Raw genomic sequence first — 19,623 nt, 5'->3', positions numbered from 1 at the left:
TGTATCATGAACAGAGATAGAAGTGAGATAAGGAAGATTTCAATTTTTCAAGAGTTATAACATGATAGGGGATCTCTCCTAAACTTATTACCACTAAATTTTTTATGGGGAACTTATATGCATCTTAGATACAATTTGATAGTTCTCTCTCTGCTCGACGGGAAAGGTTATACAGTTATGAGTTTATTGTTTTACAGTTACAACAGTTTATGTTTAATGTTTATAATTATTAAAATAAGAGGAAAACACATTAGAAAAGGGAGGGGAAGGAAGACTAGGGATAATTTTGTTCCTACTTCGGGAAAATAAACAGGACCTCATATATCTCCTATGCCTGTAGGCAACTTCAGTGGTTGGGAGCTTTTCCTAAGACTCTATGGACTAGCAGAGATTTCAATAATGAGGGAGATACATTGGAAAAGCCAGATGGATATACAAATTTCTGAGAGAGGTTGTTTCATCCTCCAACTATCTCTTGCGTTGTTTGAGACAGATATATGGAATTATAAAACTTTATCGAACATGATAAGAGGTCTTGAGACTGTAGCAAAGAATATAAATATATGTTTATCTGAACTAGGAGCATAATGTATTAGATATAATGTCTCTTATCTTCCTTTCTGACAATAAAGATTATTTCAACTAAACTGATGCACAGGCTTTAGGGAGCAGAGTCTTCTAATATCTCTTTTGTGTATTTGGTTAGTGTAATCGTGTATAGAGCTGCACATTATTTTGGCATGTTACAAATAATAATATTATTAATAATGATATGTAAGGTAAGTTGATAGATTTATGAATTGGAGGAAAGGTACATTTTCTTCATAACCTAACTCAAGTGATTTATTTGAAAATTGTATGATTCGATTTTAAGGGACTAACAATGCTTTCAAGAATCCAAAAAGCTAATTTTAGCCATTACATTGAAATGTTCTAAATAAAGAAATATGTAGCGAAGCATACAGAGGGGGGTAGTTATCAAGCCGTCTACTTTTCTGGCTTCGCCGGCCCAATACACCCGCCTAAGCTCGCCTACCTTCGCCGCCGCGGACCTGAAAAAATATGCCTAAGTTATCAAATAAAGCTGTCAAAAAGCTGCGGGGCGATGAGCAGCGGACTGTGACAGTTATCACTCATCCGATCTCGCTGCCCTTCGGCTTTTTCCCAGCTTTATTGCTAGCCTGTCACTAAGCACTCACACTAAACTACACTGTTCTATCCCTATACCGGCGCCCCCGGAGCCTCCCGCAACTCAATAAAGTTACTAACCCCTAAACCGCCGCTCCTAGACCCTGCCGTAACTCTTATAAATGTATTAACCCCTAAACCGCCGCTCCTAGACCCTGACGCAACTCTTATAAATGACACCGCTGCCACCTACAGTATACCTAGTAACCCCTATCCTGCCCCCCCTATACTGTCGCCCTCTATAATAAAATTATTAACCCCTATCCTGCTGATCCCGCACCTTGCCGCAACTAAATAAATACTTTAACCCCTAAACCGCCGCTCCATGAACCCGCCGCAACCTATATTAAACCTATTAACCCCTATCCTGCCCCCCCTACACCGTCGCCACCTATAATAAATTTATTAACCCCTATCCTGCCCCCCACTACGCCGCCGCCACTGTCATAAAATTATTAACCCCTAAACCTAAGTCTAACCCTAACCCTAACGCCCCCCTAACTTAAATATTAATTAAATAAATCTAAATAAATTAACCCTTATTAACTAAATGAATCCTATTTAAAACTAAATACTTACCTTTAAAATAAACCCTAATATAGCTACAATATAAATTATAATTATATTCTAGCTATCTTAGGATTTATTTTTATTTTACAGGTACCTTTCAATTTATTTTAACCATGTACAATAACTATTAAATAGTTATTAACTATTTAATAGCTTACCTAGCTAAAATAAAGAGAAATGTACCTGTGAAATAAATCCTAACCTAAGTTACAATTACACCTAACACTACACTATACTTTAATAAATTATTCCTATTTAAAACTAAATACTTACCTGTAAAATAAACCCTAATATAGCTACACTATAATTATTAATTACATTGTAGCTATCTTAGGATTTATATTTATTTTACAGGTAACTTTGTATTTCTTTTAGCTAGTTAGAATAGTTATTAAATAGTTATTAACTATTTAATAACTACCTAGCTAAAAGAAATACAAAATTACCTGTAAAATAAATCCTAACTTAAGTTACAATTAAACCTAATACTACACTATCATTAAATTAATTAAATAAATTAACTACAAATAACTACAATTAAATACAATTACATAAACTAACTAAAGTACAAAAAATAAAAAAAGCTAAGTTACAAAAAATAAAAAAATAAGTTACAAACATGTTACAAATATTACAACAATTTTAAGCTACTTACACCTAATCTAAGCCCCCTAATAAAATAACAAACCCCCCCAAAATAAAAAAATGCCCTACCCTATTCTAAATTAAATAAATTTCAAAGCTCTTTTACCTTACCAGCCCTTAAAAGGGCCATTTGTGGGGGCATGCCCCAAAGAAAACAGCTCTTTTGCCTGTAAAAGAAAAATACAACCCCCCCCCACATTAAAACCCACCACCCACATACCCCTAATCTAACCCAAACCCCCCTTACAAAAACCTAACACTAATCCCCTGAAGATCATCCTACCTTGAGTCGTCTTCACTCAGCCGAGCCACCGATGGAACTGAAGAGGACATCCGGAGCGGAAGAAGTTAATCCTCCAAGCGGCGCTGAAGAAATCTTCCATCCGATGAAGTCATCATCCAGGCGGCGCTGAAGAAAAGTCTTCAATCCGGCCGATGTCATCTTCAAAGAGGCGCTGAAGAGGTCTTCTATCCGGGCGAAGTCATCTTCCAAGCCGGGTCTTCAATCTTCCTTCCGCCGACGCGGAACCACCTTCTTCACCGATGGACTACGACGAATGACGGCTCCTTTAAGGGACGTCATCCAAGATGGCGTCCCCTCAATTCCGATTGGCTGATAGGATTCTATCAGCCAATCGGAATTAAGGTAGGAAAATCTGATTGGCTGATGGAATCAGCCAATCAGATTCAAGTTCAATCCGATTGGCTGATCAAATCAGCCAATCAGATTGAGCTCGCATTCTATTGGCTGATCAGAACAGCCAATAGAATGCGAGCTCAATCTGATTGGCTGATTCCATCAGCCAATCAGATTTTTCCTACCTTAATTCCGATTGGCTGATAGAATCCTATCAGCCAATCGGAATTGAGGGGACGCCATCTTGGATGACGTCCCTTAAAGGAGCCGTCATTCGTCGTAGTCCGTTGGTGAAGAAGGTGGTTCCGCGTCGGCGGAAGGAAGATTGAAGACCCGGCTTGGAAGATGACTTCGCCCGGATAGAAGACCTCTTCAGCGCCTCTTTGAAGATGACATCGGCCGGATCGAAGACTTTTCTTCAGCGCCGCCTGGATGATGACTTCATCGGATGGAAGATTTCTTCAGCGCCGCTTGGAGGATTAACTTCTTCCGCTCCGGATGTCCTCTTCAGTTCCATCAGTGGCTCGGCTGAGTGAAGACGACTCAAGGTAGGATGATCTTCAGGGGATTAGTGTTAGGTTTTTGTAAGGGGGGTTTGGGTTAGATTAAGGGTATGTGGGTGGTGGGTTTTAATGTTGGGGGGGGTTGTATTTTTCTTTTACAGGCAAAAGAGCTGTTTTCTTTGGGGCATGCCCCCACAAATGGCCCTTTTAAGGGCTGGTAAGGTAAAAGAGCTTTGAAATTTATTTAATTTAGAATAGGGTAGGGCATTTTTTTATTTTGGGGGGGTTTGTTATTTTATTAGGGGGCTTAGATTAGGTGTAAGTAGCTTAAAATTGTTGTAATATTTGTAACATGTTTGTAACTTATTTTTTATTTTTTGTAACTTAGCTTTTTTTATTTTTTGTACTTTAGTTAGTTTATGTAATTGTATTTAATTGTAGTTATTTGTTTTTTTTTAAACATTTATTTATTTCCAAGCACAGAATACAAATCAACAAGTACATTTTTATCACATAAGTAAGTTTCTTTGTTTGACAGAAAAAAAGAAGAAGAAAAAAAAATGAATACAGTCAATAATTAGTTCACTCTTAACTTCAAAGATTCCACAAAATCATATTTTAGAAAAGTTTTTGCCACGTACTTTCCAATATTTTACTCTTTGTGATTGTATACTTGTGCTATTTTCCTAATTACCTAAGATATCCTAACAGAAGATGGTCATGCAACACAGACCAAAAATAAAACAAAACAAAACATAACAAAACAAAACAAAACACAAAAGAAAAAAGGAAGACACAACAAGAGGGGAGAAGAGGAAGAAAAAAGAGCAGCAAGATAGGAAAAGAAAAGGAATTCCCCCTGCCTCCAGCTCCACATCTCCATCTTACTGGGTGAATGTAATATTAGTGCCAAGAATAGGGGAATAGATTATGCAGAATCAGAGTTCCAAAAAAATCTGATTTATGAAAACATTTAGTTAATGTATATTGCAGATTATTGGGCTGTTGTAATATTAGGGTAAGCCATTTGTAAAAAAATTTTTTTATCTGGTTTTCTGACAAAGAGTTGGCATTTAATTGCTCGAACATAATTTGCGAGAACACAGCTTGTTTAAATAGGCAAAACGGAGGGGAAATCCTCTTCTTCCAAAATTTGAGGATTAAGTTCCGTCCTAATAAAATCAGAGTGTTAACAGATTTATGAGGTATGGTATTGGTCTCACTAGATAGAAAAAAAACCTGGAAGATATCCAAAGTCACATTTTCATGCAACACTTTAGAGGCCCAATAGGACTAAACCAAAATTGCCTAATTTTAGGACAGAACCAAAAACAATGGAGGAGATCGGCCTCCTTTTTTTTACACTTAAAACAGTTAGTGGATTTATTGCTAGTCCACTTGGCTAGTGTTCTCGGTGTAATATATGAATTATTAATTAGTTTGATATGAGATTCTTTCCAGGAGGTGGGGATTCTTGCCTCTCTTACTTGTTTAATACTAGCTTTGATTTTTTCTACTGTTATTTCTTGGAAGTGGGATCTCCAGTAACTAGTTAGGATTTCCAACCCCAGTTGTCCTTGCTTCGACATTAGGATATTATAAATTAGCGAAATTGTATGAATACCATTCTTATGTAGTATGATATAGTCTTTCAGGTCAGCAAATTTTTTATAGTCTTGTCTAATATTTTGTATTCCATTTATATAGTGTCTGAGTTGCAAATATGCATAAAAGTTTTGATTGGATAAATTATATTCTTGGAGGATAGATTCAAATGTTCTAACTGTGTGTTCATTATCGAGAACTTGGGAAATATAAATTAACCCCTTTTCCTCCCACTTTGTAAAGATTTCTGATGTTAAGCCTGGCGGGAAGAGGATGTTGCCTCTAATAGGGAGGTATGCTGATATACGGTAATCTATATTTAACACAGTACATAATTTCTGCCAGGCTGAAACCACATTACCAATTGCCATTAACTTTTTAATATGTTTTGGTAGTTGTGCCATTGGGCAGTGGATCATGGCCTTTAGGGAGAGAGGGGTAACCATCTGACTTTCAATTAAAGGGTTTGTAAAATAATTAGTATCTGTGATCCAGTCACAGGCAAAGCGTGCAAGAATAGCTATATTATACCATTTTATATCAGGGAGCGCAAATCCTCCATATTCTGAGAGCTGGTGTAATTTGGTTCTGGATAGATAGTGCCTTTTTTTATTCCAGACAAAAGATGAGCAATTCTTATTAAAAAGCCTAAGATCTTTGTTGGTGATAAAGACAGGGAGGTTTTGAAGAAGATATACTAATTGCGGAAAAAGAATAGATTTAATTAACATAACTCTGGCCGAGAGAGAGATAGGGAACAGAACCCATCTGTCTAATTTCTCGGCAGCATTTGCAAAGAAAACAGAGAAATTATTATCGTACCAAAGATTAGGATTTCTATGAAGATTTATTCCTAAATATTTAATACTTTCTGTGACCTGTAGGGGGTGTTCCTTGCAACTGTCTTTGTTCTGATGTATCCAGAGAATTTCAGACTTGCTCAAATTTAATTTGTAGCCCGAGAAAGAGCTAAATAGCTTAAAAGTATTTAGAGCAAGAGGAATACTGATTTTAGTATTCTGTAAAAACAGCAGTAAGTCGTCAGCATAAAGTGATAGGACCAATTGTTGATCTCCAATTTTTATACCTGCTATAGTATCTCTTAGGGAGATTGCAAGGGGTTCTATGGCAAGGTTAAATAAAAGGGGGGACAGTGGACACCCCTGTCTTGTTCCTTTATGGATATGAAACCTGGGTGTTGGAACCCCGTTGACTAGAACATATGAAGTAGGTGTATTATAAATAGATCTTACTTTTGAGAAGAAATTCCCTGTGAACCCAAATTTATCAAGGGCGGTATATAAGTGATCCCATGTGACTGAGTCGAAGGCCTTCTCGGCGTCGGCGGTTAGCAGTGCCAAATCTTGTTTTGCATTTGAAGCATTATCCTGTAGGTTATACCAATAATATTCTAATACAGAAGTAACGCGGCGTATATTTCTGATAGAGGATCTCCCAGGTATGAAGCCTGATTGATCCTCATGTATAACTTGCTCTATGCCAGACTTAAGTCTTTATGCCATTATAGAGGTAAGTAATTTATAATCTACATTTAGAAGTGATATAGGCCTATAAGAGGAAGGGTCTAGAGGATCTTTACCTTTCTTTAATATTAGAGTAACCGCCGACGCCGAGAAATGCTCCGACATAGGCTTCCCAGCTATAAAATATTCATTGAAAAGTCTAACCAGAGTAGGAAGTATATCACATCTAGTAATCTTATAAAATTCTGATGTTAACTGATCAGGGCAGGGAGCTTTATTTGACTTAGCATGGAGTATTGCTTCATCTACTTCTTCCAAAGTAATAGGACCATTTAAAAGTTCTAAGAAATCTGGGGAAATTTTAGGAATTACAATTGAGTTCCAGAAAATGTCTTTATTTTCAAGGTTGATCTCATTCGCCGCATATATATTTTTAAAGTATTTGAAGAAACTCTCTCTGATCTCTAGTGGATCTGAACATCTATCTTGACCGACCCGAATAGCTTCAATTATATTATTCTTTTTCCTGGCCTTGTTTAATCTAGCCAGGAATTTGGGTGACCTGCCGAATTGCCCGCTGTACTTGGCGTTAATTTTAATATCTTCCTTTATCATTTTCTCTTTAAAGAAGAGATCATATTCCTGTTTGGCCTTCTGATATTTATCCCAAAGAGATTTAGAGGTATTACTAATATAATTTTTATAGGAATTACTAAGCTGGTTAGCCAGCTGTATTTCACGGGCCTTATATTGCTTCTTTTTTTTAATCATGTAAGCTTTAATTTCACCCTTAAGATAAGCCTTGGCGGCTTCCCAGTAGATCTCTGTTTTATCTAGATATTCTCTGTTAAAAGATTGATACTCCCGCCATTTCTGGCCCAACCAATCAGCAAACTTTTTATCCTGGGATAAATAATTGGGGAAAAAGAAGTTATTTACAGAGTTGGTAAGAGTGTTTTTAATTGCTATGCTCAGGGAAATGACAGCGTGATCTGAAATTATTATATCAGAAATATGTGTATCAATATCCATCATTAACATGGCACTGGAAATTAAGAAGTCTATTCTGGAGAACGCTCTATAAGACTTAGACTCACAAGAAAATCGTTGAACATCCGGGTGCTTAATACGCCAGATATCGTGAACCTTTAAATTATTGCAAATCTGTCGAAATATTTTGGCCTTAGCAGTGGAAAATTTAGAATTATTTGGAGTGTGTCTATCTTGGGATGGAGATGGGATAAGATTAAAATCTCCAACTAAGATCAAGTTTTGTCCAATATATTGGGATAGTACCATAATGAGTTGATTCCAAAATGATACATCTACCTGATTTGGTGCATATATATTACAGAAAATATATTTAGTGTTCCCTATCTCAATCTCGACCAGTAGCCACCTATCCTCTTTATCATAAGTATGTTTCAAGATTCTATACGATAAACCTTTATTGAACAAGATGGCTACCCCTCTCTTCTTCCTATTGCAGGGGGAAGCAATCACCTGACCAACCCATTTTGATTTAAGTTTATTTGCTTCAGCAGCCTTAAGATGGGTTTCTTGTAAGAAGGCAAGATCCGGTTTATGTTTACCCATTTGCTTAATAATTAACTTCCTTTTAATAGGGGAGTTTATTCCACCTATGTTCCACGAAACACATTTAAGCATTTATTCTATTCTTCATATCTAGAACAGGTGTGGGAGTGGAGGCCATAAGGGGGGCAGATAGAAAGGGGAGAGAGAAAAAGGGAGAGAAAAAAAAAAAAAAGGAAGAAAACAGGAAAGTATAAGAAGAAAAAACCAGAGGTAAAGGAGTTTAAAAACAAGACTTTATGTAGCAAATAGCTATATCTCACGATATCCACACGAATATTTAGAGTCTTACTTCGTTCCCTCATCTATACATTGATTTTCAGATCTATACAAAATTGTCTAGCTTGTTGTTCGGTTAGCAAAATATGTGTGGTTTCCTCATCTTCTATTATTATTTTGGCTGGATAGATTAATCTTGCTTTGTGCCCTGCATTGATTAGCCTGGAGCAGAAAGGGGACATAATTTTCCTTCTTTGGGAAGTCTCACTGGAATAATCTTGAAAAATTAAGATTTTGGCTTCTCCTATCTGCACCAGGTAAATTTTACGGTAGGCTCTCAGAAGTTTCATTTTATCTTGATAATTTTGAAATTTGATCATGACTGCTCTAGGCTTAGATAGCCCGTTCAGTAGCTTCCTTTGGGGACCAATTCTATGTGCTCTTTCAATCAACAAGGGAGTGTTCTGTTGTTGCACCCCTAATACTTGTGGCAAAGATATAGAAGCAAAATATAAAAGGTCAACAAATTCACTAGATTCTGGGAGACCTACAATTTTTAAATTATTGCGACGGGAACGATCTTCAAGATCTGTTATACGTTCCTGTAAATTTTTGATAAGTTTATTGTGATCTGATAATTGCGTTGCTTGACTATTTATAGCATCCTCTGTTTCGGATATTCTATTTTCTGCCTCATTGAGCCTGTCTGAAAATTGTCTCACCTCCGCTGTTAGATTAGCCATCTGAGATTGTAGTAGTTCAAACTGAGGTAAAAATATTCCTGACAGCTGGTTAACCAGCTGTTGCGTGTCATTTTTAAGGGGTATAGGCTCTTTAACTGTTTCTAGGTGAGTATCAGAGACGCGTGCTTTCTTATCTTTATTTTTAACTGGCATAATGGGCGAGTTTATTTTAGACGTAACAAATTTGTCCATATAAATAACCCGCTTCCTCCCTTGCAGAAAAGTTCAATCACGTGAAAGATATTGTGTAGAGTGTGGGAAGAGAGAGTGGTGAGCTCAATAGCGTGAGAAGAAAGTGAAAAGAGAGGAGAGGGAGAGAGAAGGAAGAAAGAGAACAAAGGAAAAAAAAAAAAAAAAAAAAAAAAATTCGGGGCAGTTGATGCCTATTTATGAAAAAAAATGTGTGTATGTGTATACAAATAAATCAGTGAACGTGGCTATATAGCGGGACTTACAAAAAGAATAATTCTCAGTTGGGTAATCAATACACAGTGCAAGTGTTGTGAAGTGTTATCAGGGGGAAAAAGCGAGCTATCTACTTGTGGGCTATTAACCAAGAGTTACATACAACCATAATTGCTTCTGTGGCAGAATAAGAAAAAAAAAAAAAGAAAGACCTGTATAAGAAACTTAATATCTAATATGTTCCAGCACAAAAAGAATCTTATACCATATAGATTATCTCTCTATTTGATTTACTCATCACCTAAAGAACTTTGTTGCAGGACTTCTTAAAATAATATGTCAGACACAGTAAGTACAATGCTTATACAGAGTATAAATCTATATACGCGTAAGTAGAGTCAGATGTAACTATATTAGTTTATATTAATTGAGCATCTAGAACTGATAAATCATTTGTGGTAAGGTCAAGTACTTATGATATAACAGAAAAGAAAAAAAAAGATTTTCCATAATAAAGCTATAAGAACAATCTAGGCCCTGACATAAACTGAGCACTAGGTCAATTCATGAATTTATATTCAGCTGACTTTTCAATTTTTGGTACATTTACTATATTAAACTTGCAGGTTAAAGCAACATATTTGTAGGTCAGAGTAACAGATTTGTAACCTCAGAAAGTCTAGCAAATATAGACTAAACAGACTTAGATATTGTCCGTAACAAGAGTAGGATTTAACACTTCAAGACATCCAGCCGTTATTTAGGGCTGCTTGAACCCGCACAGCGGCGGTCTGGCAGTGACGATAAAGAGTTCTCTTAACTTTAGGAAAAACGGACACAGCAAACAGTCAAACAGACAGTCAGAATAAGGAAACCAGGGAACCAGATATACTTGCACTTTCCAAGTTAGTAGTGGGTACAACAGCGGTGGTCCAACTCTATCCAGCATGTATAGGTTTGATGTGTAGTACGGTCTTGTGTAAATCTGACCTGCCTCAGCTGTTACCCTTGTAATTATTGTAGCACCTGTCCGAGAGATGCAGCAACGACTCCGGTAACTCCAATCAGCTGACGAGGCAGTGAGTAAGCCAGCACCTTATCCTGCTCGATACTCTACCCTAAGTTGTCAGCCCAGGCACTTTAGACTCAGGTACCAGCTCTGTCAGGGCCCCGGACCAGTGCAGCAGCGTATCTTGGAAGGTAAATTGCTTCAGCGTGGGACCGCTACAGGCGGTGGATTAGAGTGTATTTCAGGTGCGGTCAATGCAACAGTGCAGTGAGCAGTTGAGGATTTGTAGGGTCCTTGTGATATACAGGTATTTGTTTGTGCTCCTGTAATGCGGCACTTTCTACCTTTAGGTTGCATCCAGGATGCCGATAGTGTAGATGAGGGTCGACGCCCTGTGAGTGATCAGCGGTATCACCCCCGCGGGGTGTACTTCTTCTAGTCGAGAGGCTATTTGCGGCTCTTGCGACGGAGCATACCGCTCTCATGGGTTTCCTGCCAGGGCACGAGTGAAAGTTGCCCAGCTCCCTAGGGTGTATATGTCACACCAGCAACGGGAGAATAGAGCCCGGGAGGCAAAAGCTGTTACATACGCTAACTCTCAGCACCACGCCACAACTAGCGTGCTCTGCTTCCGAATCAGCTCCTCCCACCGGAAACCCAATTGTAGTTATTTGTAGTTAATTTATTTAATTAATTTAATGATAGTGTAGTATTAGGTTTAATTGTAACTTAAGTTAGGATTTATTTTACAGGTAATTTTGTATTTCTTTTAGCTATGTAGTTATTAAATAGTTAATAACTATTTAATAACTATTCTAACTAGCTAAAATAAATACAAAGTTACCTGTAAAATAAATATAAATCCTAAGATAGCTATAATATAATTATTAATTATATTGTAGCTATCTTAGGGTTTATTTTACAGGTAAGTATTTATTTTTAAATAGGAATAATTTATTAAAGTATAGTGTAGTGTTAGGTGTAATTGTAACTTAGGTTAGGATTTATTTCACAGGTACATTTCTCTTTATTTTAGCTAGGTAAGCTATTAAATAGTTAATAACTATTTAATAGTTATTGTACATGGTTAAAAATAAATTGAAAGGTACCTGTAAAATAAAAATAAATCCTAAGATAGCTAGAATATAATTATTATTTATATTGTAGCTATATTAGGGTTTATTTTAAAGGTAAGTATTTAGTTTTAAATAGGATTCATTTACTTAATAAGAGTTAATTTATTTAGATTTATTTAATTAATATTTAAGTTAGGGGGGCGTTAGGTTTAGGGTTAGACTTAGGTTTAGGGGTTAATAATTTTATGACAGTGGCGGCGGCGTAGTGGGGGGCAGGATAGGGGTTAATAAATGTATTATAGGTGGCGACGGTGTAGGGGGGGCAGATTAGGGGTTAATAAATATATTATAGGTGGCGACGGTGTAGGGGGGGCAGGATAGGGGTTAATACATTTAATATAGGTTGCGGCGGGTTCAGGGAGCGGCGGTTTAGGGGTTAATACATTTATTATAGTTGCGGTGGGCTCCGGGAGCGGCGGTTTAGGGGTTAATATGTATAGAGTAGCTTGCGGTGGGCTCCGGGAGCGGCGGTTTAGGGGTTAATATGTATAGAGTAGCTTGTGGTGGGCTCCGGGAGCGGCGGTTTAGGGGGTAATAACTTTATTTAGTTGCGGCGGTGTAGGGGGGGGTCAGATTAGCGGTGTTTAGACTCGCGGTACATGTTAGGGTGTTAGGTGTAGACAGCTCCCATAGGAATCAATGGGATGTCTGTCAGCAGCGAACTTGTACTTTCGCTATGGTCAGACTCCCATTGATTCCTATGGGATCCACCGCCTCCAGGGGTGGCGGATTGAAAACCAGGTACGCTGGGCCGTAAAAGTGCCGAGCGTACCTGCTAGTTTTTTGATAGCTAGCAAAAGTAGTGAGAATGTGCCGCACTTGTGTGCGGAACATCTGGAGTGACGTAAGAATCGATCTGTGTCGGACTGAGTCCGGTGGATCGATGCTTACGTCACAAAATTCTACTTTTGCCGGTCTCGAGCCTTTGATAACTAAGGCGAATCAGCCTCGCCACAAATACGCTGCGGAATTCCAGCGTATTTGAGGTTGACGGCTTGATAACTAGGCCCCAGAGTCGTCATTTATCATTGCACAAGCATTTCTAGTGAAATGCTTGTGCAATGTCGCCCCCTGCAGATTCGCGGCCAATCGGCCACTAGCATTGGTCTAATTGCTGTCCACTGCCTTACAGGTGGCGGACGAATTAAGGAGCAGCGGTCTTAAGACTGCTGCTTCTTAACGCCTGTTTCAGGTGAGCCTGAAGGCTCGTGCGGAAACAGGTGTATGCGGCCCCATTCTGGCCGTGATAAATAAAACCTTTTTTTTTTATTAAATTGTACAAATCTATCTGAATTTTGAAAGCTTGATTCTTACTTCTATATCCTGTGATAACTAATCACATTTTTCACTGCAGATGTCACCTTTTTTGGGTATTACTTAGTAAACAAGTAAAATTTCCGTTCTGCATTTAAAAAAAAAAAACATCCAATAGGCTTTATCTCATTATAACACATTTCAGAAACAGTGAGTGCACGTAATACTACGGGTCAAAATCCATAAACAATCCACATAACCCACTGTTCTACATTAAAATTCTGTGGGGTCGAAGGGTTTGCCGCGTGTTATTAAGATAACTGCAGCTTATGTTAGGGTTTGGATCTGTTTGTGTATTTTTCTAGAACCCTGCCCATATTTTGAAACAAAATCCAAAATAAATAGAATACGAAGGGATGATACTGATTAGATGATGTAGAAAATATGGCTCAGAACTTATATAAAAGTTGATTATAACCATTCCTCTTTGTCAGACAGTTTAAAGGGTTCTAAAGTCACATTTGTTGAATAGCTTATTTCATAATGGTTATTATCTTGGCTAAACGTTGTGTTTATTTTTACATTTAACACTTTATATTGTTTGCACTCTTTGTGGGAGTTTATCTGTAAACAGCGTTTTATAGGGAGATTGTTTATTTGTAAGATTTACAGCTCGTCCATTTTTTACCACACATGTTGTTTTCTCATTTGTTTTATGTCATTTCCAGTGAAATGCAGATTATATTGTGTTGCTGTTCAAGGTTTTATTTTCTTGATTTTGCCATGGAGGAATTAGAACACAGTCGAGGGGTTAAAGGAAGATGTGTCTCTGTTTATGGCAAACATACCTACACCAATTTTATATCATATTTGTCTCATCTATATTACTTAAAAGTGAGGTTATTCACTCATCCTGTCAGACTCAGGGAAAACAATGATTAACCTATTCCTGCCAGAGACCAATGTTTAACCTCCTCCTGCCAGAAACATAGAAGTTATTAAACTCTCCAAAGCAGTAACATAGAGCATTTATAATACTCTTATTTTAACCAAATATATATAATTGAGCAAATATAAACCTCTTAGAGCAGGATTTATCAAAGCAATTCTCCTAAAATTGCGCCCATAAATCTGCATACAACTGAATCCCCTGATTTATTAATGCAAAGTGCGCATAAAATTTGTCTGACTATAGATTCCTCTCACTTCGATCACATTCACCAAGATGCACCGGTGAGCTTAAAAACTTAAGTTTGCTAGTTTTTGTTGCATTTCCCATAGTTTGCCTTAGCATTATGCCCAGTTACCAATATATAATTTTTTTGTGCCTTTGGAGAATGCAAAGTTCTCCTACAAATATGCGCTAGATACATATGTCAAATATATTATGTAAAATTTCCCCACAATGAACGAAATTGTATTAACAATTTGATTGTGTTACAGTTATATAATGTCTTTATTATAACAAAGTTAAAGTAAAAATGTATTGTGGTAACACTCCAAAATTAATGTGCAAATGGGCAAAAAATACTACCTAAAAAAACACGGGTTTGAAAGAATAAATCAGGAGAACTTCCTTTTTTTTGTGTGGAGAAATTAATCATAATCCACCCCAGCTCACCTTCCAAACTGTGCAAATTATTACGTGCAATTTTTTGATAAATTTGTGTGCACCGGTGCGCCTCTCCAACGGCGAGCTGCAAAGAACTTGGAGAATACAAAGGTGAGTTCTCCTAGCCCTTTGATAAATCCAGCCCTTAGTGTCAGACTGTACACTGCACACAATTATGGGAAACGCCCCAAAGCTTTTATACCATGGAGAATGGCAAGATGTTCAAACATCTTGTGTGATATGGTCTAAACAAGCTGCTGACATGATAGTTTTATATTTTTACAATCATGGATTTTTTTTTTTGATTTTTTTTTACAATAGTAGAACCAAATTGGGACTAGTACGTAGATGGCCTCTAACTTCTCTGATATAGGTAAAAAAAACATATAAATCTGAGGAGTTAATCCCACACTTACATTTTTGCCACACAACCCAATTAAGCTGCGCTCGACTTAATACACAATATATGTTGTTAATCTTTCTCATGTACGTTTCCTAATGTCTATACCCAAGTAAACACAGTGTACCTGTTACACAACGGTATCTCCTCAAATTGATTCCTAATTCCAAATACAATATTTTCACATACGCACAATTGTGCACAGGTATATCTAAACGAGTACTAAAATTGCTACATAAATAAATACACACTACCACTAAATATAAAATACACCAGTACATAAATACATGAATTTATATTTGAATGACTACAATTTTTAATTTTTTTTATAAAAATCTACATTCATTTGTGTGTACACAAAATCAATTCATATAAATAGTTCATTTAAATAGATAAAAGCACTTTATTACCTCACATTCATGACTCAGGGAATATGGTATATGTTGTTAAATTCAACTCTGAGTACTCCAGTTTCTGTTTGTTTCTCCCTTGGCTGTGAATCTTTGGTGCTGCTTTAACATTCACTGAGTGCAAGGAGTACTCAGGCTTTAGGGTTACTGAAAAAGAAGAGCAAAAAAGCGCATCCAAGATTCAAGGTGTAACGTTTTTCACTTTATTTTGTGCACACAATCTATTGCACTTACAAGAGATTAATTAAAACAATGCCTTATACGTGAGTCTCTCTGCTCCACACACTTCAGCAGGTAGCAACCTCTGTTTCACTTGCGGCTCTGTGTATTCCCAGACTCTCTCCAAACGTATAGACCAATAAAAACTATTGTCCAATGTAAAAATTAATTTAAAATATGTAATATTTACTCTTCTTACGTGCTGAGTCCAATAGCTGAGTCCAACAAAGCAGAAGCACAGCAGCTATAGCTTCTAATTTACACCACGCATTTCACAGTCACGTCTCTTCCTCAGGAGTCTTAGCTTATACTCACTTTTATAAAAGTTTCTGAGGCCTATTTATCAAATGTCTGTCAGACCTGATCCGACAGTGCGGATCAGGTCCGACAGACATCGCTGAATGCGGAGAGCAATACGCTATCCGTATTCAGCATTGCACCAGCCTAGGGGTGTCAATCAACCCGATCATACTCGATTGGGTTGAATTGTGGCGATCTCTGTCCGCCTCATCAGAGCAGGCGAACAGGGTTATGGAGCAGCGCCACCTACCTACAATTATTAACCCCTAATCTCCCGCCCGCAACGTCGCCGCTACTATACTAAAATTATTAACCCCTAAACCTAACTCTAACCCTAGAGTATTATTTCGTTTAATTAAAATTAGGGTGTTAGGGTTAGAGTTAGGTTTAGGGGTTAATAACTTTATTATAGTAGCGGCGACGTTGCGGGTGGGAGATTAGGGGTTAATAATTGTAGGTAGGTGTCGGCGATGTTAGGGAGGGCGGGTTAGAGGTTAATACAATTTATTATAGTGTTTGCGAGGCGGGAGTGCGGTGGTTTAGGGGTTATTACATTTATTATAGTGGCGGGGAGGTCCGGTCGGCAGATTAGGGGTTAATAAGTGTAGTTAGGTAGCGGCGACGTGGGGGGGGCAGATTAGGGGGTAATAAATATAATATAGGTGTCGGCGATGTTAGGGGCAGCAGATTAGGGGTTCATAGCTATAATGTAGGTGGTGGCAGTGTCCGGTCGGAAGATTAGGGGTTAAAAAAATTTATTAGAGGGTTGGCGATGTGGGGGTGGCTCGGTTTAGGGGTACATAGGTAGTTTATGGGTGTTAGTGTACTTTATAGCACAGTAGTTAGGAGCTTTATATTCCAGTGTTAGCCCATAAAGCTCTTAACTACTGACTTTTTTTGGCAGTAGGAGTCTTGTCGGTAGAGGCTCTACCGCTCACTTGTTCCAAGACTCCAAATACCAGCGTTAGGCAAATCCCATTGAAAAGATAGGATACGCAATTGACGTAAGGGGATCTGCAGTAACCTGGAGTCGCAGAAAGAAAGTGAGCGGTAGACCCTTTCCTGGCTAACTCTAAATACCAGCGGGCGGTAAAAAGCAGCGTTAGGACCCCTTAACGCTGCTTTTGACGGCTAACGCCAAACTCTAAATCTAGGCCATTGTTTTTTAAACTGGTAAGGATGTACATATGTTACAATACTAGCTTGTTTGGAGAGAACAATGGAAAATAAGTGAGAACATTGTACAAATATTGAACTGCAATATTATATTTATGTGGATAATGTGATCGTGTTCTCCCAATGATTTTTTATTCTTGAAATGTATCTCAAACAAGTCTTTCCCTTTTAAATAGTTTGATGTCATTCACATTTGGTTTATGGATGTTTATATATCGTTTTATTTTATTTTTGTAGGTGATCGTGGACCAAAAGGTGACAAGGGTGATAAAGCGGACACAGGTAATTCATGTTATCTTTTCTTTCTGACTCTCACCTGGGTCTTTGGGATGATGTAGATTATAAAGGGACATGAAACCCAATTTTTTTTATTTCATGATTTAGAAAGAGCATGCAGATTTAAACAACTTTCCAGTGTACTTATAATATCTCAGTTGCTTCATTCTCTTGATATCATTTTTTTAAAAGCATATCTAAATATGCTCAGTATCTACTGATTGGTGGCTGCACATAGATGCCTTGTGTGCAGGGATAGGCAAGGTGTCCGTACACGGACACTGGTGTCAGTGACTAGCCCTTGCAATGTCCGCCACAACCTCAGTATATCTTTTCTTTCTGATTAAATAATAGGAATAAAAAGAATATGTAGTGTGAATAAAGTTAGTGGCTTGTCAAGAGACTGCTAGCGATATTGGGTGATAAGTTATGGAATATATAAAGCCTGAGTGAAATACTGGATTTGTATCTGCATCTGTAAAATAACACCCAGCTCTATACAAAGACACAGCAGTGACACTGGCACATGGGTATAGCCAGACAAGGGCTGGTTATAGGATCAGTGGTATCAGCATCAGTATAATAACACCCAGCACTATATAAAGACACAGCAGTGACACTGGCACATGGGTATAGCCAGACAAGGGCTGGTTATAGGGTCAGTGGTATTCGCATCAGTATAATAACACCCAGCTCTATACAAAGACACAGCAGTGACACTGGCACATGGGTATAGTCAGACAAGGGCTGGTTATAGGGTCAGTGGTATCTGCATCAGTATATTAACACCCAGCTATATACAAAGACACAGCAATGACACTGGCATATGGGTATAGCCAGACAAGGGCTGGTTATAGGGTCAGTGGTATCTGCATCAGTATAATAACACCAAGCACTATATAATGACACAGTAGTGACACTGGCACATAGGTATAGCCAGAGGAGGGCTGGTTATAGGATCAGTGGTATTTGCATCAGTATAATAACACCCAGCACTATATAATGACACAGTAGTGACACTGGCACATGGGTATAGCCAGACAAGGGCTGGTTATAGGATCAGTGGTATCTGCATCAGTATAATAACACCCAGCGCTATATAATGACACTGTAGTGACACTGGCTCATGGGTATAGCCAGAGAAGGGCTGGTTATAGGATCAGTGGTATCTGCATCAGTATAATAACACCCAGCACTATATAATCACACAGTAGTGACACTGGCTCATGGGTATAGTCAGAGGAGGGCTGGTTATAGGATCAGTGGTATCTGCATCAGTATAATAACACCCAGCGCTATATAATGACACAGTAGTGACACTGGCTCATGGGTATAGCCAGAGGAGGGCTGGTTATAGGGTCAGTGGTATCTGCATCATTATAATAACACCCAGCGCTATATAATGACACAGTAGTGACACTGGCACATGCGTATAGCCAGAGGAGGGCTGGTTATAGGGTCAGTGGTATCTGCATCAGTATAATAACACCAAGCACTATATAATCACACAGTAGTGACACTGGCACATGGGTATAGCCAGAGGAGGGCTGGTTATAGGATCAGTGGTATCTGCATCAGTATAATAACACCCAGCGCTATATAATCACACAATAGTGACACTGGTACATGCGTATAGACAGAGGAGGGCTGGTTATAGAATCTGTGGTATCTACATCAGTATAATAACACCAAGCACTATAAAATAATGTTTTTAATTTCAAATGTACCTTGGTGTCCTTCACTAAGGTCTGTACTTTGAAAAATGTCCGCCACAGCCTTTGTCTGTGCCTATCCCTGCTTGTGTGATTGGCTCACCCATGTGATTTGCTATCTCCTCAGCAAAGGATACCTAAAGAATTTAAAGAATGAAGAAAATTAGATAATAGAAGTCAATTGGAATGTTGCTTGAAATTGTATTCTCTATCTGAATCCTAAACAAAAAAATGGGTTTCTTGTTCCTTTAATGCCACGGGGAGTCTGTTGGTCTCCTTCTCTAGGTTATTTAACACTTTTTTGAGTATTTAGTTTTTTGGGTTTATTGGTTTTTCAGACATGATTTTGGGTCTTGACTTTTGAGTAAAATAAATGCTAGAGAACAAATTACTATCGGCTAGTTTGTGCGTTAGGCTTAAAAAGCAGCGTTGGACGGTCTTAATGCTGCTTTTTGACGCCCGCTGGTATTACGAGTCTTGAAATGACAGGCTCACCGCTCACTTCTTTGGCCAGACTCGGAAATACC

The 19,623-nt window shown here is 38.0% G+C and overlaps 1 protein-coding gene across 1 annotated transcript in view; it reads left to right on the top strand.

Moving 5' to 3' along the window:
• The window catches only part of SCARA5 (scavenger receptor class A member 5), an 807,029-nt gene that overhangs the window by 622,708 nt on the left and 164,698 nt on the right, over nucleotides 1–19,623 (top strand). The window contains exon 7 of the mRNA XM_053709505.1: nucleotides 17,346–17,390. Within this exon, the coding sequence (XP_053565480.1) occupies nucleotides 17,346–17,390 (45 nt within the window). The remainder of the gene's footprint in view (nucleotides 1–17,345; nucleotides 17,391–19,623) is intronic.

The sequence above is a fragment of the Bombina bombina genome, chromosome 4, assembly GCF_027579735.1.
Source record: "Bombina bombina isolate aBomBom1 chromosome 4, aBomBom1.pri, whole genome shotgun sequence".
Classification (NCBI taxonomy): Eukaryota; Metazoa; Chordata; class Amphibia; order Anura; family Bombinatoridae; genus Bombina; species Bombina bombina.
Note: the sequence above shows the minus strand (reverse complement) of the source record. Positions and strands in the feature narration are given on the sequence as shown.